At 50.0% G+C, this 27,115-nt stretch overlaps 1 protein-coding gene and 1 long non-coding RNA gene across 3 annotated transcripts in view; one reads left to right on the top strand and one right to left on the bottom strand.

Annotated features, from left to right (window-relative positions):
• LOC143377663 (uncharacterized) overlaps positions 1 to 27,115 on the bottom strand; it is a 136,923-nt gene that overhangs the window by 67,758 nt on the left and 42,050 nt on the right. The gene's annotated exons all lie outside the window — the stretch shown is intronic.
• Positions 934 to 1,698, top strand: LOC143377919 (uncharacterized). Its single transcript, XM_076829727.1, is given in 6 exon segments — positions 934 to 950; positions 1,001 to 1,213; positions 1,215 to 1,244; positions 1,246 to 1,255; positions 1,530 to 1,594; positions 1,596 to 1,698. Coding segments are annotated over 6 exon segments (438 nt in total).

Here is a 27,115-nt window from a genome sequence, read left to right as displayed (position 1 = left end):
AGGAGTTTGGTGAATATTAAAAATTGGGGAGAGGCTTCAGGTGCTAATTAGCAAATGACAACTTCCTAATGACCCCCTGATACTGTATTAATCATTTAATGTCCTGCTGGTTGCAGAGGTCCTTACAGAGGACAAGCAAGAGTGATTTAATAGGTCCCGTAGGACACGGATAAGCGTTATCGAGGTTTCCAGCGCCATCAGAAAAACGTCGGTTATAGCAGAATGCCACCTGACAAGGGGGACCCTTCGATTATCGAACATGTGTCGCGCCGCGATCAAACGCGCAGCTGTACGTATTTTATCTCGTCGAGTGCACGCCGTGGAATTTAACATTGTTGTCTAATTGCGAAAAAAAGCTTGGCATACGGGTATTATCTGCCTGACGCATGGCTCTCTGTATCCACGAGAGACTTATACCATCTTGTGTGCCTTTCCCATTAAAGAGTTCGTAGCCAAAGTCCCTTTCAGCTTGGAAACTTAAATAAAAAAATGTATAAAAAAAATTATGTTAAACGATTTTATTCAAAATGTAGTAGAAACTAAATTAAAATGCATTAAAAACTAAAAAATAATTCTTTTCTTGTACTACAATTTCGATGGTGATATACTACGAACGCCTGCAAAGTTTCAAGACAATTGGATAGTTGGAAGTGGGTTAAATTTGAGTTGCCAGATTCGAACCATACAAACAAACTACAGTCAGAGGATCGAAGCTGAATAAAATCGTTTAAAAATCCCGAACATCATCGAAGGAAACTTTTGCATTGAAATTCCTAAATTCAATTTCAAAATCGATGCATGGCCGCCTTCAACATCAAACAAAGGAAATGAAAGCAGCAGAGGCAACCGCGTGACGTTTTCCAACATCCACCAACAGACCCGAGCGCAAATGCCTCTGACGCTTCCAATTTGACCAGTCCCGCGAGGACGACGATGCCGAACGAGAATGGGTAGAAGAACGCGCGGAGCTGTCGCGCGCGTACAGCGGATAGAGGCGTAGGTTGCCGAGCGAGCGAGCGAGCGAGCGAGCGAACGCGCGCGCGGTTGCAATCCGCGAGAAAGCAGGAAGGTCGCGGAGTCGAGGAGGCGAGTGGTCGAGACCCCGCAGGAATGCAACGGCGGCTCGAATTAATAGATCGAGGGACCCGGGCGAATTTATCCGCTTCGTGGCGGCGAGTTTAAAAGCGGCGCGGGTCTCCTTTGCATCTCGATCTCCGCGGCAACGGGGACGTACGCGGGGGCCCCCTGTATATATGTACGCTGGAACGTACAACGTACAGAGTCGCCTGGCTGTAGAGAACAGAGGAGCAGGAGGAGAAGACAGAGCGGACGTTAAAGTGGAGAACCCAACTGGGATATGTGCCTACGTTCCCCGCGGACGACGAAGAAAAGTCTGGCTGGAGGCCCCGAGCTCGCTTCTTCTTCTTCTTCTTTGTCGCGTCCTTTCTTCGTCCCCCTGCAGTTCCTCTTCCTCTTCTTCTTCCTCTGGTGGCGCAGCTTTCTTTGCCCGACGGTGGGATAAGTAAGAGAGACGCCGGCACGGTGATGAGTCCAGACAACGGTTAGATAACGGGGAATCGCATTTAGATAAGAAGCGCGGAAGAGGCCATTGAAAATATTCGAATCCAGGGACGCGCGAGGGGCCCCCCATTAAGCGTTCCTCTCGGCTCCGCTCCGGCACGTGCGCCGTCCCGATAACTTCCATATAAGAAATGTCCCCGCAATTAAATCGCTTGCCCTCCGACGTGGCTCGTTTCTTTCTCGCGACGGGTATCCCTCCGTTCGGCCTCGTCTCCTTCCTTTTTCCCCCCTCGTGGATACGGCCGTAATGAAATGAACGCGGGTTGCCTTTGCGCGCGCTATTTTTGCGGAAAGCTTTGAAGATGTTCTGCTAGGAGTCTTTTCAGATTCTTTTGGGAAGGTAGGGGAGACCGGGGCAAAGTGACGCGAAAAAAGTTTCAAGTTGAATAAAATTTTTCCCTTTTAATAAAAATGTGTGTCAGTTTACCCCAGTCACTTTGCCCCGAATGTGTACTCAATGGAAAATTAATTATTTAATAACGTTAGGATTAATGTTTTCTCAAACGCGTGTACACGTATGTTTATAAGCTTGTTATAAACACGCAGAACAATTTGGAGTTAAAATAACACATTTAAGACTCATTTATCCAAAAAGCTAAATTGAAAAGAAAAGCAATTGGAAGTCTCTAAAACTTCATTTTTAATTTTTTAAATGAATTTCCATGTTTTGATATCTGAATGTGCATAATTATCATTGTGGTATTACACACATTTATTACGTCACCAAAGTTTGTAAATATATTCTATTGTTAAAGAATAAATTAAGAAAGCTCATTTTACCCCGAGGTTCACTTTGCCCTGGTCTCCCCTATGTTTCGTCAGGAAGCATCGTAACAGACGCTTTGGCTCTTCCTTCAGAATCTGCGGAACATTTTTCATTTTCGAATGCGATCTACTTTCCCTTTCAGTGTCCGTGTTTCGAAGAGCTTGACTAAGCGTGGACGCCGGGCACAGCGGATACCTGGCCCCGTCGGTGTATCGCATAATTACTGCGCTTTACAGCGGTCTTTACACTTGTTCCTCCACCACTATATCTATCCCCCGCATCTTTGTAACCGGAGATCGTAGGAGAGAATTCGCGGCGTACACGCGCGCTCGCGGTATAAATCCGCGCGCGCAGGCCAAGGGGGAGTTTTTCCTTTATCCTGGCCGCGCGCGCGCGCGCGCCACGGACGGGCGCAGATAAAGACCTATCGGCAATATAGTATCAAGAGCGGCGTAAATAAGGATAATGCACCGTAGGAAGGGTATACTTCCTGTCAGGCGTGTAGGTGTAACGGTGTAAAAGGTAGATTAGATTCGCTGGTTAACGCCAACACTAAACCTCGCGCGGTTATTAAAACGCGGCTCTAATGTTCCGGCGGATATCGGCGCGGTTATCATCGCGATGATTCGCTGCGATTCCGTTGAAACAGTTCACCCCCACTCGCCGGACTTCCCTGAGAACGGGTCCTTGAGCCTTCGCTGACGAGGATCGAGTCAATTTAGAGAAAGTAGTTGGACGATGATCAATCACGACAGTGTGAAATAAAATGCTGGAGAAACCGGAAGGAGGCCGCGATCGACGGACACGCCGTCCGTTTTCGCAGGCACTCCCATAGGTCACGGTTAAGAGGATCCCCTGGACAGCGGAGCAAGATGGATCTCGCTGATCTCGTTGAAGATCCGCGAGAGTCCGCGGACGTCAAAGCGCGTAAGGACGGCACGAGAATGGGAAGATAGGCCGCGAGGCCGGCCGCAGAGGGCCCTTTCGCGATTGTGCGTGCCGCGTATGGGCGATGCAGCAGCCCCCGGGAGAAGGGTCCTTCTCCTCGGCGATGTATGAAGCTATAAATCTTGCGCGACAAATCGCCAGCTCGCCCGTTCGTTCTCAGGCTAATTGTCGAGACGCGCGCTCGAGAATACCGCGAGCGCCCGCTGCTTCCTTTCGAGACGTCCCCGAGCCGTCTCGACTTCTCTTTCCACGCCCCCCCCCCTCCTTTGGCCCTGGTATCGATGACCGTACAATCGATTAATCGATTATCCTGCCCCCGAGGCCCGTGGCAAGCGCGCTCCGCACCTGCGTATCCCGTTGTCGAGCGACGTCCCGCCGCGCGGATTATTCTGTCGCTTCGCTCATCACCGGGCCCCTTCATCCTTGAGGCGGTCCGCAGCGATCCTGCGGGCGCTGGTAGCCGATTCCATGCCTCTCGAGGATCGATCTGCGTCGGTTGGAACGCTCGTAATCGGGGAAATGCAGGTTGCTTAATCTTTGGGATGGTGAACGGAAAAAAAGGCTCTTGCTTCTCTCGACAAAGCTTCTGGGGAAGTAGTGTACCTAAGTGGTCTTTGTGTAGGAGGTATTAGATAGCCCTCAGAGTTGAGCAAAAAGTGTATCTAAATCAAAATTTCAAATAACGAGTAAAAGATAAGAAAGAATTACTTTTATATTCGTCTTAAGGCGAATGAATTTATTCGACGCTACGGATGAAAATATTATCTTTATTCGTCGGATACATTCTCATAGAATAAACTTATTTATTCGTTGCTCGTTGAATAAAGATAACTTGGATTATTCAAACCTCGAATAACGAATACCTAGGGATACAGTATCTTTTATTCGACTCGTTATTTAAATACTGTCTTATCTAGATAATTAATAGCCCAACGCTGATAGACTCACAATAGGGTCGATTATTCTGATGCCACAGTGGGCAACAGAGAAGCAGAAGAAGGAAGAGGAATCCCACCCCTAACCACCCAATCGTAACCCAGACCTCCCCCTACACAGAAGCATTACACATGAGGAGTAAGTCGTTACTTATTGATGCTGTCGACGTTATAAAAAGTAATGCTACGCGATAAATGCTGCTTTTGTACGAATGAAATGTTCGAGGTTCATAATCCCTCAGCATCCCCGCAATCACTGCTAACGGTTAGCGTTAAATGTTACGCTTCCTGAAAAGTTCATCACATTCGGTTGAACTCGATTGAGAAATGCTTAAATAATTAATCGTAAAGAGAGCAGCAAAACATGACGAAAAATCAGCGAGTACCTATTGACAAAATTCAGTAATTTTCTGGCGCGTGGTTCTGCACATACCACACACACCTGTGTGCGTGATCAAGCCGCATGTATTCGAAGTGCGTGGTATCGTGGTCGAGGATTCCAGGAGAACAGGAGGGCCCAGGAGCCGTTTTCTCGACAAACTTTGGTCATGTGCTTTCGTTTTGAATGGATTCACTTGACGAACAACTTATCAGGTCCTACACATAGGTAGACAATCACACTTAGAATTGTCTATCTACAATCTATTGCACGCTCCATATTGGTCAGGGGATGAAAATTCTTTAAGCAACGAGAAGATCTGCAAAGGAATTATGTTATTCGCGTGTCGCGGTGTTCTCTACCAGGATGATGCGCAAAGTAGCCGCGCGGGAGAAATCCGCGCGCGCGTCCATTATAAACGGCCAGTTGTAAAGAAACTTTCTCGTCTAGCGCAAACATTACTATCGGTATAACACGCGATAAGTCTGACTGCGGGTCACGAACCATGGGCGCGCAGGTGCGTTCTCTGGACGTTTTCCACAGAGAGCCCCGCTGGAACACGGTGTTGATCGTAAACGAATAAACAGGTGCGATCCAAGGCGGCTACAGCCTCTGGTTGCCTGGAAAAATCACGGTCGGACGATAAAACGAGTCACCTGCCGCCGTGAATCGTTCCTGCTTGCAAGCCCGACCCTGCGGGGAACAATGAACGGTACTGCATTGCCAGGACGGCCAGTGGAAGAACAATCTTTTTACTCGTGCTTTGCCTCGCGTAGAATTGGGTAGGTACTTTCAAGGATCTTACTGCAATTCAGGATGGGGGTACAAAGAGTAAAGGCAGGCTCTCATTGCGCCTCGCCTCGGCTCATTTTATTCTTCCTATGCTCTTCTTCTGTAGTTTGACAATTTGACTCACACTGCGACTACTGAATTGATGACAGCACATGAAGAGGTTCCCTGAGCAACTGACTAAATACATGAACCGAGGCAAGCTCAGATAACTTCAGGTTCGGAAAACCCGAGGCGACGCAAGCTTAGGTATGAATGCGAAAAGAAGTTGCGCCGAGCCGAGGCGAGGCGAGGCGTAGTGAGAGTCTACCTTAAACTTGGAGAAGCGCGAAGGGAAAGTAAGGGTAGCAAATCTTGAAATCTTGGAATTAAGATAACTAAAGATTTGTAGACAGCGGTACCGATTATTCTGGCACTGAAGTCACCAGAACACCAGCAGTGAACTCCCTTTGTGTAAATATATACTTAGCGTAGACCCTTTTGTATATCTAAGACTTCGTTTCTGTACGCTCAATTTACCACTAAGATTGCTAGAAGGAGATCCACGCGTATGCTGAACTCCGGGCTCCAGAATTGTAGGGTCGATGGAAGATTAATTGCTGCGGCAGGAAAGATCCCCTTTTGTTCGGTGCCCTAACGGTAACCAGCCGGCAGGACGAGTCTCGTCTAGCGATTTTTCCGAGAAGGGTTCTGGCAAATCAGCGGGGATCGTCTCTCTGCTCGCGGTCTTGTCGTGCGTACCCGTAGTCGGCCCCTTTACCGTCGTCGCCCTAGACGCCCGTCCGGAAAGTCAAACAATGCGACGTGCAGATTCCGCCTTATTTACTCGCGGTATCCGCTAGAAGGGCCCTCGACATGCAAAGCACGCGTTGTCATTTGCTCCCATCTCGAGCGGATCGGTTTACGTTCGCCGCTGCACAAGAAAATCTCTCTGGCTGCAAACTCCACGAGTCTACTTCCTTCTTCCTCGTCCCTTCCTCGAGACTCCTCTCCTTTTTGAGCTTTGCTTTCCCTTCGAGACTTGTCTTTCGTCCATCTCGCGGTACCAGCTCTACTTAAGGCTGTGAAGCTGAAGCGCTGAAGAAAGCAAAGTGTACCACCAAAAGAGAGAGAATTGGAAGACACGCCAGACACGATTCCTGTCGAGGGATTGGAAGCTTCAAGCAGGAATCACGCAGCGCGTCAGATAGGCGACGCTGCGTTGCAAGAAGTTGGAATGTTCTCATGATCATGGCGCCGTTAATCGACCACGGAAAAAGCATGCGTTCAATTAGGAATCGTGGGATCGCGGACGACGTTAAATCATCGGCGCGAGCAAACGGATCAGGCGCTTCCACGCGGAGGATTAGCACGCGCTCGGCAACGACCGCTTGTAATCCGCTGGATTTCCCGATTCACGCCGTCGTTCCTTCCCCCCTTCTCCTTACCTCGTCTATCGCAGCCTATCACGGTACCTATGGAGGCGGAAGGGAGAGTCGCGAAGGTCCGAAAACGTCCCGCGTAGGGCGCTATTAATTCTGATTTAAGTTCCCGTTACGCGCGGTTTGTGTGGTCCCCATATATCAGGCGGTGCTATCGCTTTACCCGCGGAGCATACGCCTTCGCGCGTACCTGACTCCCGCTCCCGTTGCTATCTTACGCGCGATGTCTACCGGATGAATAATTTGGTTACAATCTTAATCCAATGACGCATGGGCTCGGCAGCCGCTATCCCCACGCGCGAGCTTCCTCCACGTGTGCTTTGCCCTGATTAAAAGACAACCTCCCCCCCGTAAATCTCTTCTTTATTTCGTCAGTGGCCACGTCTGAGCGTTGAACCGGAGGCTATTACTCCTCCGCTCTGATTAAACTTCAAATACTTGGGCGCACGTGGGGTGGAATCTGGGTCGTCGATGATTTATGAGAATCTCTTTTCCTCCATCGAACCCGATGCCTGGTTTTATTGTATTTGGGGCGCCAGTGATAAAAGAACCATAGTGGTTTCTCCTGGACAATCTGGGAGGGAATACCATTGAATACACTCACACGAACAATGCAATTTGTAGCCTCGAGATGGTCCCGGTCCTCGCGAGTCCCCAATTCCCAGCGTTACGCTTCGCCGAGCGACAAGGGGCTACTTCGGACGCGAAGGGGGACGAAGAGGGTGGAAACTCCCACGAAATACTGCCAACATTCGCGATCCGCGAAACACTACACGGGCCACCAGGGACTACGAACAACGGCCAGCCGCATTTCTTTCGTTTCTCAACATCTGATTTATGGAGGGAATTCCGTGCACGGTTACAAACCATTCAGCCGAATTCCGTGGGTCGAGCCGCGGGGGAAAGAAAGTGTGACCGGCGGGAGCGACTTCTGAATCGATTGTCTTAGTTTCGATACCCTCGGATTTGCACGATGGTATATTCTCTTTGAGGAACTTAGAACTTGAGAGCCCATCGCTGTTAAAACGAACGCTTAATTAATACGCCGACTCAGCAAAAATCAAGCAGCAGAGTTCTCATTATCAGATCCAGCTTGGTAGCGAAGTGAATTCAGCCCACCTAAACCTTCCCTACGATTGATTTTTCCCCAACTTTGATCCCCACTTTTCAGTTTAGTTTATTTGCTGTATTACTCTCACGTACAGCGTTAAGTCTTAAGATTACTTTTCCTTTAGTTAAGTTTTAATATTTGTAATGTTTGTTTGTTGTTATCTCTATTTCAGTTTCGCGATTAGCGTTCACAACAGTGCTACCACTGCAACCTCGCCTTTACTCTCGTTGACTATATGCTAACTGTACATACTCAGGTTTCTTCGTTTTTTAGTAATAAAGACCATTAGCAATAATAAATAATAAGAATTGAATATCCGAAGGAACTTTGGGACCCCTGCGACGACTTAACACCTATTATGTAGGTACCTTAATCGACCAGAAACTTTAACACTACCAAGAAACACGTGTCATTTCCTCCCCGAGATCAACGGACTCGCCCAAGAACCTGACTCCTGCGATTTTCCCTGGTGCACGTGTCGCTCGACCGAATCATTCGGTTCAAACGCCTATCACTCCGGGGTCAATGGAGAAATCAGGTTGAAAGTCCCCCGGCCGTTGCATGCGCACGGTCTAGCACGAGGATCTTAAGTGTTCTGCGGTCTCAATCGCTCTGGCGAGACCAGAGGCTCCGCGATGCAGGGTGGAGGAGAGAGAAGCGCACGGAGGTCGAGCAATAAGGAACAGAACGGTTTTGCGGTTCGGCCTGGTGGTTCTACACCGAGCTGACCCCACTGCACCCCTCCTTGTCCCCTCGCGCGCGCACCGACGTACGTAGCTGGCCCAGGCCGACCATCATCAAGAAATATGATGATTGCAGGCTGCTACCATTTACAGTAGTGCGGTTTTGTCTCGTAGCCAGACGGTCGAGCGTATCTTTTCGCGTCACTCGTCTCGCCAGACGGGAATCCGGGATTCTAAGTGACTTTAAACTGGCGCGCGTTTCCCGCGAGTAATCGGGCGCTGCAGCGATTCGCTTTGCTGCTCCAGCGACTCGCTGCTGATGAACGTCTCAATCTTTGGACGACCGTGCATTCTAGTTCTGTCTGGTTATTTGAAGCACGGGGATTTGTAAAAAGTGAACGTACGATAGAAGGAGAGAAAGTTAGATACACCTCATTGAATACTAGAGCAAAGTGTGCGCGGTGAAAATAAGAAATATTCAAAAGGTTTGGAAGTTAGAGGTCTTCCCGATGGTCCTGTTGCTTGATCAAGGTGAATGTATGATAGACTGAGCGAAATGAAATTGAGTTGGGTATTTAGGGGATTGTCACTCTGGGAGATCCATTTCGGTGCCTCGTGGATGATCGGCAGGGCATAGAGTCACCAGCGCGCGTTTTCGTAAGCGATAAATCATCGCGTGGCTCCACGGCGCTCGCACAATGCCGTACTAATCTTCCATCACGCACGCACGATATAACGACGCCCGCATGGCGTCTCGTGATTTACCATCCTGCGGCTAACCTCCATTATGTATGGCGCACAGTGGAAACTGTTGAGAATACCGTGTGCACCTTGCACTCGGGATAGCTGCCCGTACAGTGCGTCTGGAAAGTACCGCGGCACGCATCGATTTCGCTGTTCCTGCTCAACCGTGTGGAACCGCTCCACGTTCTCCATGGATCTTCTAATCTATCGAGCGATATTTTCCTCCCGAGCGTGGGTCACGACTGTCCCAGACCAGAATCCAAACGTTCAACCTGCTGCGCTACCTTTCAATTTCGCTTTACGAGAGACAATAGTTCTGCCTCCCTGCTTTCCTAGGGATAACTATATCAGAGCTATGGGAACCGCACTTCAGACTTTAGACCGCAGGAGAATATTCCTCGTCGACCAGTTGGAAAAGTTATGAAAACTTTAAGGCGAGGTCTGCGCAGGTGAAAGTCGGAGGAATAACAGAATTTGTTTTGCAAGGGAAGTGTCTCGGTAGCCGTTTCTCTGGCTCTCGCATTCGATCGCGCCGACAGCCCCGTCCTCGTTACGATATTCTCGTTTAAATGTCCGTTGACATTACACCGCGGTCGGAGATTCTTTATCGGTGACCCGCGCCGCATGGGGACCACGGGGAAAGAGCGCGGGGGGCGATCGAAGGGGAGAGGGAGAGACAGTGAACGAGAGGGTATCCGTGGAAATAAGGAGATAACGATATTTGCGCGTACATAACTCGTGGTAGATAGGAATAGGTCGTCGCTGTTGTCGTTAGTAGCTTGGCGCGTTTCAAAGAATGGAGCAATAAAGGAGTTTACCGTATATGCGGACGATCGCGGGTCCCTGTAGCAACGTACGATCCGGGGATCACAATAATTAAGTGTACATCGCATCGCGATAAAATTTCATGGCTCTCCGCAGCGACCGGCGAACGTTGTTAATTCGCCTGGTGGACAACTGTTTCTTTGTATCGGGCTGGGTAGGAAGTTCCACGGGATCTTTCAGGTGTACCTCAATTGGACTACGCAGAATCCCATGTTGGTAATTTTTCGTACACCCTTTCGAGTGATTCCCGTGCCCCATCATTGTGCAAACTCTGATTCTGGTATTGGCGATCTTGTACATAGTGGTTTTGAGTAGCGTGTACCATGAGAAGCTAAGCCTTGTGCACTTGCTTCATGAGTACGAGGATTACCTGCATAGTATAGATTTCGAGGGGTGTGGATCATATGCTTCAGAGGACCTGAACATAGAACTTCAATTTTTTTTCTTGGTGGTGTGATAAATCATAAGAAATTGAACAATTCTTATATTTAAAGTTCTGTTCTATCTCGCACCGTTACAAAGGTGTATTAAAAAATGAAAAACCGCGATAACTTTAGCTTCAAAGTAAATTTTTGCAGAAAACAGAAATTGCTCTTTGCGTAACCCAATATAATAATAATAATATGTCTTTATAACACCACTAAATGGTATTAGATTAATACGTAGTTAGTTGTTGTTTTTGTATTTTTTTAGTAGCGTAATGGGCGAGATTCAGCAAAATGCTGTTTTAAAATCTTACTCTGATGCTCTATATGTTCTACATTACCGGGCAGTCAGAAGTTCGCTGTTAGAAACTCCAGAAACGACTGTAGTACTCGCGATAGCAGTTTTCTCAGAAACAAGTTTCATTTTCTCGGCAAACCGCTATCCTGCCCAGAACGTTTCCCTCGCGCCCGACCGATCTCCCCATAGTAAACACAATGATCCCACGATTTAACTTTCACGCGTCTCCACCCACAGCCTCGACACGCAGCTCATCCTCTAAAGCGCGTGGTCCCGCGTGTACCAGGCCACCAAAGTGCACCATAAACGCGCGACCAGAGATTGTACCCAACAGGCAGTCCTTAGAAGCGCGGTAATAACGTGCCCCGAGTATTCTTTAGCTGACTTTCGCGGCGAGAGAACGAGAATCCAGACTCGCGCGAGACGAGAGACACGACCGTTTAACATTTCGCTTGGGAGCGTTCGCTCTATCGGACTTCCGTAACCGGGAAACTCGATGATGAGAGGGAGGCCCCATCGCGATAGACAGTGGAGCGGGGCACGCTCGTCGGTCGTATCAGGGCAGATAAGGGGATTTACGCGTGTATAACTCGCAGCAGATAGGGATAGGTCGCCGTCGTTAGTAGGTTGGCAAGTACTCTCGGAAGAATGGAGCAATAAAAGGAGGCCGGCGTGTACTCGCGAGCGAGGGCTCGCGCGACCGAGCCAGTGGGCTTTTTACGACCGATTTTCACGGAGTAACGGTCGTACGATCGAGAATTACGCCGCCGCGATCGGAGATCCGCTCGGTGCTAATAGCGTACAAATCGGGCGGCCGTTATTATTCACTCGCGGCACTCGCGCCCGTATATGTATCGCAACGCCTGTGCTCTCCGACGCGCGCGTTCCCTCCGCCGTCCGAGGATTTGCGACCCGCTCGGCTCACCTACAGGTACCGATCCCCCGAGATGCCTTTTAGAGGCTCGGTACTCGCCGAAGAGGCTTTCCCCGCCTCTACCCTACTGAATTATTAAAACGCTGACTTAGGAACTCTCCGCGGCGATAAATTATCGCGGGGATATTGTTAACCGGAAGACGTATTGACTCTGGCCCGCTGGCTGGCTTTCAAATGGAAATTGAGTCGGCCGCGGTCGATTCGCGATCGCGCCTCGTCGATCGGCTACGTCCTCTTCCATCCTCTGGCTTATCATGCTCGCGACTTCTCCCTCTCTATCTGCTCCTCGGCGCTGTGCCGTTCAGGGAACGTCGTAAATATGGAAAATAATCTTAACGCCGTTCCCACACCGCTGAATTATGGCCGTCCGATCGAAACATTGGAGTAACTTGTAGCGCGATTACCAGGGGACTCGCGCGGCTTACACGGACGCGGATGACGCGTGAATTAATCGGTTTTTGCGCGAATGCTTCTCGATTAATATCGCGGAGATTGGGAAACAGTGTTGAGCGTGTCTTGGACTGGGCGATTAAGCGCGAGTGACAGGTGTTTGCGGGAGAGTGATGGCCAGATTGACTCCTCGAGCTGCAGTGGAAGGTACCTACTAGTGGAGGCTTCTGAGGTGTTAGTTGCATCAATTTAGGACCCGTACAGCTCTGAATGAGGAGAACGTAACCTCGAGTTTCCTAGAACTGCGTTATATAAGCGACAGCTATTTCAATACATTAGGGAAGAAGGAGTCTGTCCACAGTCTCTGTGGCTCAATCAATACCGAGCTCCTCATTCAAACAAGAAATCCATGCTTAAATTGCAGTCCAACAATCAGTCCACTTCTCCCACCAAACAATTCGCTAATTCCTCTGAGAATTCACTCCACCCTCGCACGCTCCACTCCGCGCGCAAACACTTCCGCCGAAACGAGCTGCGCAGACCGTTCAGGGGCAAGACGAATTTCTGCCCGATCCAGGCTGTAATTTATGGCGATATCCCCAGCCGCGCGTAATTTATATCCCCGATATCCGTCGACTGTCGCTCGTGGCTGTTATTACGCGCATTAATGATGCGCCCGAGCGCCAACCCGCGCGCACCTATCCTAGGGTTGTCTGCTCTGACGAAATACGCGGACGCGCGAGTCGCATGAAGACGTAAAGGATGAAATAATGGTCTGACATAATCGGATGGTGTAGCCATGGCGATGATCCCGCGGCCGCTGGGCCCGACACCGAGCCGGACAAAGCTGTCCATCGGCAATGACGCAATCCCGGGGAAAGGAACGCTGGCTGGCCTCTCTCGGTGCTTCGTTTTGATTTCATTAATGGATCGGGTGCGCACTAATGCGACTTTGTTTGCCGAGCACTCGGCGAACATTAAGAGGAGCCACGTCGCGCTGGACACACGCGTCGTTTCGCGCTTCACCGTGACACAAGGCCGCCTGTTTCCTCTCTTTCGCCTTCTCGCCACTTTTTTTTCCTACCGAGTCGTTGCTCGCTTTCGAGCCGTTTTCTTCGCTCCCGTGCCACGTACTTTTCCTGCTTCGCCGGGTTGGGTACCACCTTCCTTGTCCAGCTGGTCTCTTCACTCCTCATTGGAATTTTTCTTCTTCTGGGCGCGGTCCTTAACCCATGCAGCGTTTCTTCGATTTTCTAATTAGCATTAGAGCTGGAAAGTTGTTCTTGGAATACTTTTCTGCTTCGTTCTCTTTCTTCGTGTATCCTGTTGTCTGCTTCCTTCATTCTTGTTGAGAATCTTGATTGAGCGTTTCCCTCTGTTGCTATTCTTGTAATTTATTTTCTTGGTCTTGGCACGGTTCTCTTCTTCCTCTTCTGGATCCACTTCTTATTTTTCTTGAAGACCCGTTGTCAAAGGTTCGTCTGTCTTCCCTGCAGATTTTTATCTCGTGCTTCCACATCTCTCTTCCCCTCTAATGACCTCATCCCTTTCCCCCCATTCTCTCATTTTCCACATCCCTTCCCCTCGGAGCCACTGCCTACAGTCCCCCGATCTTCCCCTCCTCCGCGGAATCACCTGACGGCTCGCGACCTAGCGACGAATTAGCACTTTCAGCATCGCGCTCAAAGGACTCGCCTCGGCGGGTTTGCTTATGCTAATCCGTGCAAGCGGTTTCGTGCCGTCTTGCCGCGTCGCCGACGCTTCAAATATATTAATTAACATCGTCATTAAGCCTGCTTGGCCGACAGTTACTGGGTCTTCTTGTGCATCGTCTTCCCCTCGTTCCGTTCAATCCCACGCGGCATCATGCGTTCATTCTTCCACTGGAGGACGGATCGGCACCTAGGCGATCGCTCGACAGATCCGTGCAGCCACGTGACCGCGCGAGCGATCCAGTGTTTGCCAACGCACACTTTTATGTCCTCGGTGTGATTGTCGGCCGCGCGCATTACAGGTGCCGCCGATGACGCGGAGTCGAGCTGCTCGGTGGAGATTTCGCGAGGACGCGCTAGATCAACCGTCCGATTATGCTAATGAGATTAAGTAACGGGCAGCAGAGCGGTTCCTGGTCGCCCATGACCGATCGCCCGCGGTATTTTTGCGAATCGACGGCCACTCGTGTCTTCGTTCCGCCAGACGAACACCCAACCAACCGAAGAGGCGGAAAAAGAGGGAGAAAGAGAGGGAGGAAGGGAGGGAGAGGGAGAGAGAGAGAAAGAGCTCGTGCAAAAGCTGTAGAAGCAGAAAAATACCAGGAACGGTATCACACGGTGTAGCGGTAATTAACGATGGAGTCGCGATCGTTTGCCCCCGCTTTGTCGCTAATCATTTTCACCGTGTATCGAAAGTCGTCCGCGGGGAGGAAATATGGCCTATCGGTGCACGCCGTGCACTGGTCCTTAACTCGTTGTTCGATGCAATCGCTCCGACGATACACGATCGTCCTAATTAGGCGGTAATTAGATTCTGTTCAGTGATCCGAGAGCTCATGCACCCAGCATCGGTCGAGGGGAGGGGGGCTGCAGGGTTCGAACTCTGCGCAGAGGTCTTCTAGCGGAAGTGACTAGATATCGGGCCCTCGAAATAAAATTTATTTGGCCTGGTTCCGTTCGGGCGTTAATCGGGAAGGGAGAACCAGTTGATTACCATCGAGATTGTTAGGGGGCACGAAGAGGATGTAGGAATTTACTTAATCCTTTAATCGTGGAAGAACGATGAAGAATAAGTGGATTAATGTGGAGGCGTGATAAATCAAAATCTCAGGAAAAATATTGTACGCTTGTTTAAGTAATTACTCCCACTAAAGGCACGGTTTAGAAAGCTGTATTTACGGCTGAAATCAAAGTGCAGGCGTGTTACCGAATTCTCACGAGGGCAGGGGACCTGAATTCCACAGGGCACGGCGCCGGAGGCAGCCTCCTGCACCTTCCACCGTCGCTTTGTCCGGCGTTATTTACTGCCCGCGACTCTAGCCGTGTAAATTATGGCGAGGCCGGCTTTCATAAATTCTGGGACGAGATATGGAGCGACAAATTCAAGTCGGAGGCCCTGGCGCCCGGGTCGTGGGCACACATGCACGCAACGGTAGCGCGCGGGCCTGCCCTTTCAGTCTACAGGACGTTCCAGTTAGGCTGTGAAATCTGCAGTCCCTTTTTAATTCTATCATTCTATCGTCATCACATCAGTTATTACTTTCAACACTTCCAAAGAGTGATAATGAAGGAACTAATACTAATAACTTTGGAAACTTGATAATCTTGCAGGTGGTGTGAAAATTTGTAATACTCTGAGAAAATCTTGTCCGAGACAGTTAACTCAAATAACGTACACGTTAAAGATAATAGTGTCGCCTGACCGCGCGATAAGAGTACAAGGGGCAAGTGGAAGTGGATCGTATGTAGTCAGCCATATATTGCGTCCGCTGTATCTCCTTATAGCTTTCTATACACGAAGTAGGCGAAGACTGTTTTAACTTTTAAGACTGTTTGAAGAGGAGGTTGTTCAATTACCATTTATTTTTTCTCGTTCACGAAAAATTGAGGTGCTTCGTAACGAAATGACTGGAACATCCTGTAGAGGCACGCGGGCCACCGCAGGACTGTGGACCCTAGATTATCATTTGTATGGGGATTTCCTGCAGCGATAAATGCACTACCGGCGCCCTCGCGTTTCTATCCTTGATACTGATCCAGAAGGACGCGAATCCCGAGGGAATCCTCGCTTTTATATGGATCAGCCTCGCTGCCATGGAAGCACAGCACCGTCACGCGGGAGGAGCGGGCATATTTCAGCTGGGCGAAGATGCGGGCTTGGATTTATAGGAGGTTGCCAGCGATAACAGAGGTCCTCTGTTTGCGCGTTTGCTACTCGACCTGACCGGTTATTTATTGCACACGCGTCTCTCCGCCATCCAAATGTTGGCGTTCCCTGAGCATACCTGTACAGTTACGGTTAATGAAGAAGCGCTGCAATTAGCTGGCTTGGGCGCCAAATAGAGACTTCGTTACAGAGGGGGGCCCTATCGCTATGGCAGTAAATCCGCGAGGAAAGGGTAGCTCAACGAGAGTCAGAAGCCAGTGAAACCGGGCCTGACGTCGAGTGGGTGCGTATGGATTTCAGCGGTCGGTAAAAATCGGTAACATCGACGAGGAAGGATCGTGGAGGAACAGTAGAAGAGATGCACAGCGCCGAGCAGGGAAAGGGAATAAGGGAAGAGCGACGGTCCAGAACGATGGCGGAGGAGAGAACACCGCGGAGATCCCAATCTTGCGTGGAGGCCTCTCGAGCAGTGAGTAAAAGGTGGCTAACATCTCGAACATCGTCCCTGTAATCTAATGAGCACCTGCTAGCAGCGCCGCCCACGCTTTATATATAGACGAACGCTTCTATGCACGGCGTCGTGTACGTGGCCCCCAGGGCCGTAATCGTCTATTCTCCCAGACTCAATTTTTTCCCCATCCTCTTTCGTTAACGGGCAACCTTTTCCTGATTTCTATACCGTGCCTGGGACACCGAACAAGGGAATGCATCATATCGTAAGGAGGAGCTTACGTGTCCCTCGTATACCCCTTTTTACAAGTTGCATAAGAAAAATAATCTAAGTCACTCGCAACTCGCATCCTTCCACAGCAACCACGAATGTCGACCGAAAGGGTTAAATCCGCGTTCCTCGAAAAGCCCACGACCCGATGCCATCGTGCGCTAGCCCCGACGCACGACCAATAGAGGCGAAGACGACGAAGAAGAAGAAGAAGAAGGTAGCCGGCGTATCGGATATCAACGGCAAGGAAGACAAATAGCGAGACGCGGCGAGAACGTTCCCTTTGCGAGGGCATCCACCGCAGGGCCGTATATCCTCGCGCAAAGATCTCGAACCCTTGACGGATGGCTTGCAGTAGCGTAGACACGGGACAAGGGGGCAGCTCAAAGGACGAGAGCAGAGGCTGGTGTCGCGCGCGTGCGACGTTCCTGTGCCTCCTCGTCGTCAAACAAACGGCGAATGCGCGACCCGACACCCGCGGATGCGTGCGCGCGGCCAGAAACCTCCTCTTCGAGCCTGGGTAGAGAGAAGGAGAGAGACAGAAGGGCACGGCTATATGTTATGAGGGTACAGGTGCCGGTTTATCCTCCTTCCTCTCGGTCCACGCTCCCACCGACGTCTGAAAAAACCTCGTCCCTCCCTGAGCCGCGCTCACCGGCGTTGTCTACGGCCACGCTGTCTCTCCTCTCCTTTTTCTCGGTCCCCAACGCGTCCTCCTCGTGAGACGCTCGAGGATGAGAGAGGATCCCGCTCGTGTGCGTGAGGTCGCCGCGAGTGCGGGTGAAAGTCTTACGCGGGTCACCGATCGCCCCTACCCCGCCACCGCCTCTCATATAGGTGCACCTATATCGCGCGATGGTCAACCTAAACCGAGGGCTACGAGCTGGCGAGTCCTCCTTCCCTCTGGGTGAAAATGCCGGAGCTACCAGCCACGCCGAGACCGTATCTCATTCACTCGCCTGGGATTCGAAAGATAGCCTCGCGACGATAAAATGAATTCGCTCTCTCCGTGGCTCTGTTGCGCTTCAAAGAATGCTCCAGCTGGTTTTTTCGACTGGCCTCCTCGATGGGTGAGGCTCGATAGAATGATGCACCTTTACCGATTCCCATTATGCAAAGGGACATTCCATGCGAACTCGGACAGATTTCGAAGTAAGTTTTCGTAGATTGCTGAAATTTGAACATGTAGTCTTTGGTGATATTTCAATGTACCTCAAAGGATTTTTCGAAATTTTGAAAAATGTCGGTTTTACAGCTGTTTGAAGTTAAGTGCTAACTTTTTGCAATACATTGTAGCTATGGAAGTAGTAAACGGATGGAGATGAGCTTTACGGTGCTTATAGAGGATACATTGAAGTTTTAAAAAAAATTATTTGTTTAAAAAAAAAATGAAGCATTTTTGTGCAATTATTTTAAACAAATGCAGGTTCTTAACATCGGGCGCGACCTTGTGTGGCCTTGAAGGTCATAGTGTACAATATGGTTGAATTTGTCTTGACAGTCGCTTTTATATTGGGTAATCAAATATATAGCATTCCATTTAAAAAACTAAAAGTCACCCTCGTTTCAAGGAACATATTGCGAACACCAAAAATTCAGATACCGTATTATGTTGGACATAAAAGACAGTAAGATTTTTCCTCCTTCAGTTTTTTTCAAATAGAATATCAGATATAGCCGCTTGGCCGCTGCGAGTACCGCACGGCCCGACTAGTCGAGCCGATGCTGGGCGACGCAGCGTCAACTTTCGGCAATTTTTACGGGGCCGATTTTAAATTGTCGATATTTTTGAAAAATTGTCCATCAAGGGGAAGGATAGAACTATATTCTCCTTCTTCAGATTTTTAAAATCGCGTCCGATGTTATAAACCTAAAATTTTCTTAAAACTTCAATGTCTTCTCTATAAGCACCTTAAAGCTCATCTCCATCCGTTTACTACTTCCATAGCTATAATGTATTGAAAAAAAGTTAGCACTTAACTTCAAACAGCTGTAAAATCGCCATTTTTCAAAATTTCGAAAAATCCTTTGAGGTACGTTGAAATATCACCAAAGACCACAACATGTTCAAATTTCAGCAATCCACGAAAACTTACTCCGAAATCTGTCGGAGTTCGCATGGAATGTCCCAAAGTGGAGCGTAGAAACTGACGACGGCGAGTAGCAGGGACTCGGTGAACCAGTTTCGTTAGCATCTCAACTCTCAGAGTGCACGTGGAGTACCGTTGATATTCTCAAGAAATCGGCCAGCAGCCACTGGAAAATTCATTGCAACGCTCGTTAGGCTCTAACGTTCTCTCCATATCGTTCACTTTCTATGACTTTAGCTCCGATTGCCCGAGCCAAGTGCCGCCTCATTACAGAATCGTGCCGGCAGGCAGTCTGAGGCCTATCGACGATAGTTCGACATCGGCTGGCCGGTGAAAGCGTCGGGTGTAACATTGTCGCGAGGCGTGGGTCGCTGGGGTTAGGCGATACGCGCGATTTCGCCTCGTCCTCGCTAGCGCGAAACTCGGCGGGGCCCGGTGGGGATCACCTACCGTTCTCTTGAAGATGTTGTTCGTTAGTTGGACGCGCCATTCCCCGGCACGAAAACCGCGCGATGTCGTTCTTAGGCCGCGACCCCTCTCGATTTCGCTTTTACCTCTGCTGGCTTTTCGCTTTACCTCGGTCGGCTTCGACGCCAGCGCATCTTTAATGTGATATACTTGGGCAATTTCTTTCGTTTAACTTTTCTGCGATCTCGACGAAGTATAAGAGATCGATGAATGCTGTAAATTTGCTGCATTCTTTAGCAATTACATTCAACTCCAAGGTGCAACATTGAGGGGTACGACCAAGAGCTTAATTGCCAAGGAACGATTTCTAAATGCACACGGAACTCAGGCAACGTTTTCACGGAGCGACGCGCTTCGGTCGCGCGTAACTCGCTTCATTCGCCGCTAGTCACGCGTCTCCTTGACAAAGTACCGGCTTGTAATTCGCTTTAAGCCCGCAACTGCCTCGAGAGGCCGTGTGTCGCTGTCCGCGAGCGGCAAACGACACGCGACTATCTGGAGCACCAGCGAACTGTCCCAAAGTATGCGGGCCTAGATAAATACTCCTGGTGCGTCAATTAATCCTCTGGATCGCGGCTCCAGCTGCAGCTCGATTTGAAAAATTCTGAGTTTCTCTTGAACCGCTACTTCTTAGTTCCCTGTATCTTTAATTGCCAGATGTTCCCTTATCGCTTGACAGTAATCCCCGTGACACACCTGTGCGATGTTAGGTAACTGAAATGACTACTGCGATCGAACGTCTATCGAATGATCGAGGCAAAGAGTACATTTGTTTCTTCGAATATTTATTCAAAGATGAGTTCATAACGAGCTAAATTCGTCTAACATTCCTCTGATTCCTCTGCGTCGGTATAAACCTGCAGCAATCCGCGTCGACGCGGGCGTAGTATATTTCTTTCAATCGGGAATCCATTGTCTATCAGCGACAGGAACGACAAGATCAACGGATCGGCTGTGCCAAGCGGAACCAGGTAATTTATAAACCGTCCACGTCGGATCGGTAAGCGCCCAGAAGTAATTACCGTCGAGGTTCTTCTGAGTCGAAGTTAAAGTCAGCCACGGCCAGGCGAATAGAATCGAATCGCTCGGGAGGAGAGGAGGTAAGCGAGAGAGAAGGTCGAGCAAAGCGAGGAGATCGGAGGAGGTGGTAGGTTCTCCTGATTTATACCATGTGCTTTATGAGCGGCGCGCTTCTTGCCGCAGCGGCGTATGTTTTGTCCGAGTTGAATCAATGCAGATGCAGGAAATGCACGGCAAGGAGACACCCGAGGAAACGGGTCGTGAGACACACTGTGGTCCCTTCGCTAACTACAAAATTGTAACGAATAACTCAATCTATTCCCCAAATTTAAACAAGTCACTGAAACACTCAATTCCAAATGTTCCTACAACTTCAAGTGAAATCCATCTTCGAAAACAACTCGTAAAAGTTAGAAAAGTCCACGAGAGCATAACGATATTGATGAGAATCGCAGCGTTTTCGTGCAGCCGATCTCACGGGGATCGCGTAGCGAATGCTATCAGCCCCGACGGCGCTTTTTCCCCGAGCTTTCAGGTATGTTGATTGCGAGCAGCGATGCGCGCAGAGACGCATAGGTGCCCAGGTCGCATAGCTGCGCCGCGCCGGTTGCAGCTATGCGGCGCTCAGCCTGTATAATGCCGCACGCGGATCGCCGTTGAGCGACATCGGTTAAACGATGCTCCCGAGCGCGGAGCGTACAGAACGCGCGTCCACGGATCGCGCGGCAAAGAGAGCCGAGATAACCGACGGACACGTGGGAAAATTACCGCGCTGCACTTCGCCGATTCCTCGATCCTCCGCTGGCCATTGTGACTTCAAGATTTACATACCACTATTGATTTATTCTGAGGCGACCGAGAGGCGCAACGGCGCACGCACCGCGAGTCCCTGGGCAACGATTCGCGCGGTGCGTGCATAGGGCTCGTCACTTTTGCGATTGGTCCGCAATATTGGAGGCGTTGGCTCTTGAGAGTCTTGAGACTTTGATTCGAGATTGATAATTATCGTTTCTTTATGGTTCCCCGTATTGCGCTTCCACGTGCAACTCTGACCACGAAGCAGTCTATTTCCTTCCCCTGCGATTTTGTTGCAGCGATACTCGTGTATCTTATGGTTCAAGAAGTTTGCAGGTTTACGAGTCGATAACTCCGTGGCAACGACACGCGGGAACCAAGTATAACAGCTACCCTTTTCTTAATCCGAGAGTTAAGAGGCGATAGAATTAAGCGCGAGCGTCCGTGATAGCTCGTAACCCTCAGAAAAAAGGGGAAAGAGATATCACTCGGTGGGATCGAAGGAAGAAAAGGCGCGAAGCCACGGCGAAGTACACGCTGTTTATTAACGCGAAGTCGCGTCGCCTGACCTTCTTCTGTTTATCTTATTTTTAATTTATTCCTCCCACCGGCCTTATAACAACCGCGAGAACGACTATTCCCCTCTTGCTCCGTTACGCTTCTGCATCGCGTTCCCAGACGGTGGAGCAGCGACGATTACGCCGATGTATTAATAACCCGGTTTCCATTGGCGGTCGGCGAAAAAATTGCGTTTACAGGCTCGGGCCTGACCTCTGAACCCTCAGTCCCGTATCGCTCGTGTAGGTGGCGGGACCAGTTTTTCGAGCGCACTTTCTGGGCGTTTGTTTTCGTGCGTCGCGATATCCCCAGGCGCGTCCTCCTCTTCCAACGCGTCCCGTGCAGCTTCCTTCTCGAGCCGGGCGAGGACCGAGGGGAGGAAGAGCTCGCAGAACAGCTCCAGGCTTCTACTTGGTCCCGCGTGGAAGAAAGGAATGGAATTCGGTCGTAAAGCAGCTGGAGAAAACGGTCCACCATTCATCGCGACTGGCCAAGAGGTGGAGGTGCGGGCTAGGCGAAGAAGTGGCTGCGGTAATACGAGGCGACACGCATCACCTACACTAACAGAAACGCGAGGACCGACGTCTCGCGTCGCGGCCGGCGACGCTCGTAAACGCTCCACCGCCCGAATGAGCTCATTCCTGCGCGCGTTTTGTCCCGTGATTGGTTTCCGCGAGATTGTTCGTCGAAACAGAGTGACTTCGAAGAAGAAATCATTCAGGCCGTCGTTGCGTAACTGAGCACTTTTGTGGCCGAGGTACATCGAGGGTGGATGCACGCGAAAAGACACCGGATAGGGTGCACAGTTTCGTGTCAGATCTTTCTAGTCGTGTTATTTCTACAGTGAAGCCGCGCCAGTAGAATACGCTTCGATTTGCATGCCTTACCCACTTGAAACGAGGAACACGTAGTCGGGGAGCAGCGCCGAGTACCGAAGGGGGCTAGCCCGCGAGCGATCATAATGGAAGGCCAAGCGGCGACACTTAGTTTTTCGAGGTCCGTGGGGCAAGGTGGGAAGGCCACAGAGGGCCGAGGCGTCGTTTCTTCTTTGGGAACGTGCTTCAGGGCCGTGGCGTACGGGAAGGAGCAGTATCCTGGATACACCGACATCTAGATACTTCCTTGGCGAGCTTCAGCCCCGTATCTGAGCGTAGATCGGAATTCAGGTACACGGTAGCACTACCTCGAGGCGCACAGCTCGTGAACACCACCTCCGTGGAGACCCTGGCCGGTGCAAGGGGGCGAGGAAGCGCAGAGGACGAAAGTGAGACAGAGGGAGGAGGCCTGCCAACGGGGGACAGAGATGGGGCACGTGGAAGCGAGAAGAAAAGGGAAGAGAACAAAAACGGGGAACAGAGGGAGAGGGAGAGTGGAAACGGTGAGAGAGAACGGAGAGACTTGAGCCCACGGCGGCTCTCTCGAGGTCCGCGGTGATCTACCGTCCCGAGCCAAGCCCCTCATTAACGCCTTTGCTAAGAAATTACACGCAGTCGGTGGCAAACAAGAGCAAGAAGGTGTCGGCCGTGCTCGTTCGGATACACGGCACCTACGTTCTGCCCCGCTCGATTCTCCCTTTTCTCCTCTATTTCTGTCTCCTCCCCCCCCCCTCCTGGTCCCGTGTCCTCACCACCTTCGCCCTTGCCTCCCTTTCTCGCCGTTGTTCGTCGTAAAGCGTGCGAACCTTCGCAGCCAATTCGATCGAGATTCTGGTCCAGATACCGCTCACCCTCTCATGCTACAACGGCTCCCTCTTCTCAAGATCCAGCGCGATCCCGCCTCAGGCTTTCGTCCGACTTCCGGTCAGGGGCCTCTGCTCTCCGAGCTAGGGTACGACTGTTTCGCATCTCTTCCCCGGAGATCGCGGTGGAAGCCTGTGTCTATTCCCCTCGCGAAGTCCCACGATACGAGCGACGAGTCGAATGTCATCGGTACGACGGGTTCCACCAGGAACTGCGGTGACCTCCGGAGCAACGCACAGCGCCGCGAGCCAGCGTTCCTGTGGCCAGTGATCGGCCGCCGATTTTCGGATAAGCGGTGAAACGCACGACCGCTCCGACGGCGGTGTACGCCGCGCACCGCACAGTGGGGAAATTTTCCGATTTTATGGCCAAAACTACAGAAATGAGAATTCTGAATTTTACAAATTTAATACAAACGTCAATTGAAGAACTATATCCATTTTCGTGGTCATAACCTCAAAACTTATTTTCAATATATAAAATTCGGCACTTTTACGTTCTAATATACGAGAAACTAAATTATCCGAGAAACAGCACTTACAAAAATTACGAACGATAAAGATTTTTGTATTATTTACATTTATACACTTTTTTCTTACGTATTAAAAACCGAAATATAATTATTTTGAGGACAAACATATATCTAACGCACCACCAGGAATTCAATCCATGCCTTGAAATTATTTTCAGATCTTTGGATAACACAATCTAAGTGTTTGAAGCAACTTGAAAATCTGGATTAATTCTTTGCGATCGGTCTAACCTCGCGTGAACATAAACATTTGCGATTCTATACGAGCTTTGTATTAAAACATTAAAACAATAAAATCGGTGGGCATTTGATACTCATATTAGTTCTTCAATTGACATTCGCATTTATTTTATCGAATTCAAAAATTTATTTTTGTGGTTTTGGCCATAAAATCGCGAAATTTCTCCACTGTGCACCGGTACTTCTGGGGCAGCGTCGTTGGTTTCCTAGACGCGCGACCGATACCATATTCCGATATGCCGCCGCGATTCTGGGCCTTATAGGCCGCGCTCGCGCGACCCGTGTTCCCTCGCTCCTCGTGCTCGTGAAACAATCTCGGCCATCCGACAAGATTGGACCGCGCTTGCTTTCTGGGCCCCGCGTGTGTCCGACTTGTCTCCCCCTGTCTCTTCTCTTTCCACTGGGGCACCCCCCTTACCTCTTCCGCTCTCCCGCCCCGCCGGGGCCCCTTCCGCTCTGTTTCTTGTTCTTTCTCGGAGCCGCGAGACGGTCTGCCTGCCGGAGCAGAAAGATTCACCCACATCGGTCACTCGCAACGATCCAACCGACGACATCCGACAGCGGGGGGTCGCGATGTTTCCCGTCAGTACGTCAGTCATTCCGATCGTAACACACCGGCCACGTCCAGGCACCACCACTTGCCAGGTGGAGAAGAGGGGCGGAGGGGGACGACGACCCTGCTGGAATTCGGCCGACGAGCGCACGACGGAACGGTCGAGGCTCGTCGGTGGAACATCGCCCTGGCACCGACGATCGACGTTACAACGGCCGATCCTCTCTGATATCGATAAATGTAACACGACGCGGAGATGTGTCTAGATAAGGATCACGGGGCAACGGTACCGACCGAATTGCGCAAAAATTCGGAGAACAGGCGGACGGTTCGCTCGACCGTGGGTATTTAGCTGTGGGAGAGGTACGAGTAGTTTGGTGGAGGATGTTGATTTATGCAAGATGTGGGACTGGTTGTGTTGTGGAATAAGGTTTGAGAAAGTGGAGGGACGTAATTGTTGTGAGATTACCAGTGGCGGATTTAAGGATTTTTCCTTAAAGGCCCAGGTGGAAAACGTTCTGGGACACCCTGTATGCATAGTAGACTTACAAATAAACTTATGCGCGTGTATGAAAATTATTGGAAAGAAAGAAAAATAGTTTTTGGATAAGATCATAATTTTTTTTGAAGATGTGGCCCTAGGGGGTGAAATCCGCCACTGGAGATGGCGTAACTTGTCGGAGTGCAGATGACTACGCAGCTAGGAAACTTTCTCGCTTAATTTCTTACAGATACTATTTAGATCTCTCCTAATCCTACTAATATAATAAATGCGAAAGTGTGTTTGGATGTTTGCTACTCAATCACGTCGCAACTACGCAACGAATCTTTCTAAAATTTTATATAGGTACACGTAGTCTAGGACCAGGAATAACATATAGGACACTTTTTATCCCGATTTTTTTAACCGATCTGGACCAAATTTTGCATAATTACTCTCTAGAACCCTGCGGAAAATATAGGCTCCCATGAAATCTGGACATCCCAACCCTTCCCCCTTATTTCACCCCCTTGACACTCCGTGACAATCAAAGTATTACACGGGCAACTCCGGGTACTTTAAAACAGTGACAAATATAAGTTTACCCTCTTCTAACTATTAAAGCTCAAGCTTTGTGGATGTTCTTTCCTTGTATCGCGATTCCCAGTGTCAACGCATCACGCGAAGTATACGAAGAGCAACGAAATGACAAGCCGTTTGGAGAACGCCGAGAGCATTCGTCGCATGCTCTTCCTGTAGGCGTGTAGAGGAGTAAGAGAACGCGTTCCCGCGTCTGCCAGATGTCTAAATGTTGACAAGCCCCAGCGAACAGCTAATAGCCGTTTAATAAGATTACGTCTCCGAGTGGACGGAGTTGACGTGGCCGAAACATGCTCACCCTGGTCCCCATCTGTACTCCTACGACCTCGTTTTACGAGCACCAGGAACACGCGTTACTCGTGGACACACAGGCCCCATGGCTGGGTATACTGTCGACCTCGTAGGAGATTGGCCATCTCGACGCGTCTCATGTGATTTTTCGCGGTGGATGCCAACCTCTTCACCTCCTGTGTCAATAACGTTCATCGCCTTCGACTAATCTCCGGTTGATGTCTTCTCTGACACGACGCACCAGAGTATGGTACATGGTTCAAGGTACTAACACCCATGGGTAGGGCGGAATGTTCGTGAAACATGGTTGGAGGAAAAGATTCGGGGATTGGTAGCCCAAAGAATTTGACTTTGGAACCTTTAGATAAGACTGAGTGCAGGGTGTACTGTGCCTTTCTTGTTGACTTTTGTGCGGTACCTATTTATAGCACGCGTAACACAACAAACGGCACAGTTTGTACACAAAGCGGTAGATAACGAAATCTGCAACTAATATTCGTCTAAACTACAGCATAGGTACCTCAGAGGTACACCGAGGCCGCGATACCTGACACAGGCTACACCTGGGAGGTACAACTCGTATCTGGAAAGGTTAGCAGAGCTAGCTTAGAGCCATATTCTCTACAATGTTCAAAACGAAACCAATTACACTGGCCTGTCAGTGTCTAGCGCGGCATCGCGCACAGCCTCCGGTCCCACTCTTCAACCGATACGACGTCCGAGTCCCGCTCGTGAACGAGTCTTTTCCCAACACGCCTAAAAGCAACAAGCTTCCCCGCCATGTCACGCCAAGGCCTGCAATTACTCCATTCACCAGCAACAACTGGCCGCGAAGCGAGCTTCCGATACTTACAGCCTCGCAACGAACCATTCGATGGTTCCGGTATAAATGAGCCAGAAGCGCAGTGGCGTTAATCTC

Source organism: Andrena cerasifolii, chromosome 16 (assembly GCF_050908995.1).
Source record: "Andrena cerasifolii isolate SP2316 chromosome 16, iyAndCera1_principal, whole genome shotgun sequence".
NCBI lineage: Eukaryota > Metazoa > Arthropoda > Insecta > Hymenoptera > Andrenidae > Andrena > Andrena cerasifolii.
This window is presented reverse-complemented; position numbering and strand designations above follow the sequence as displayed.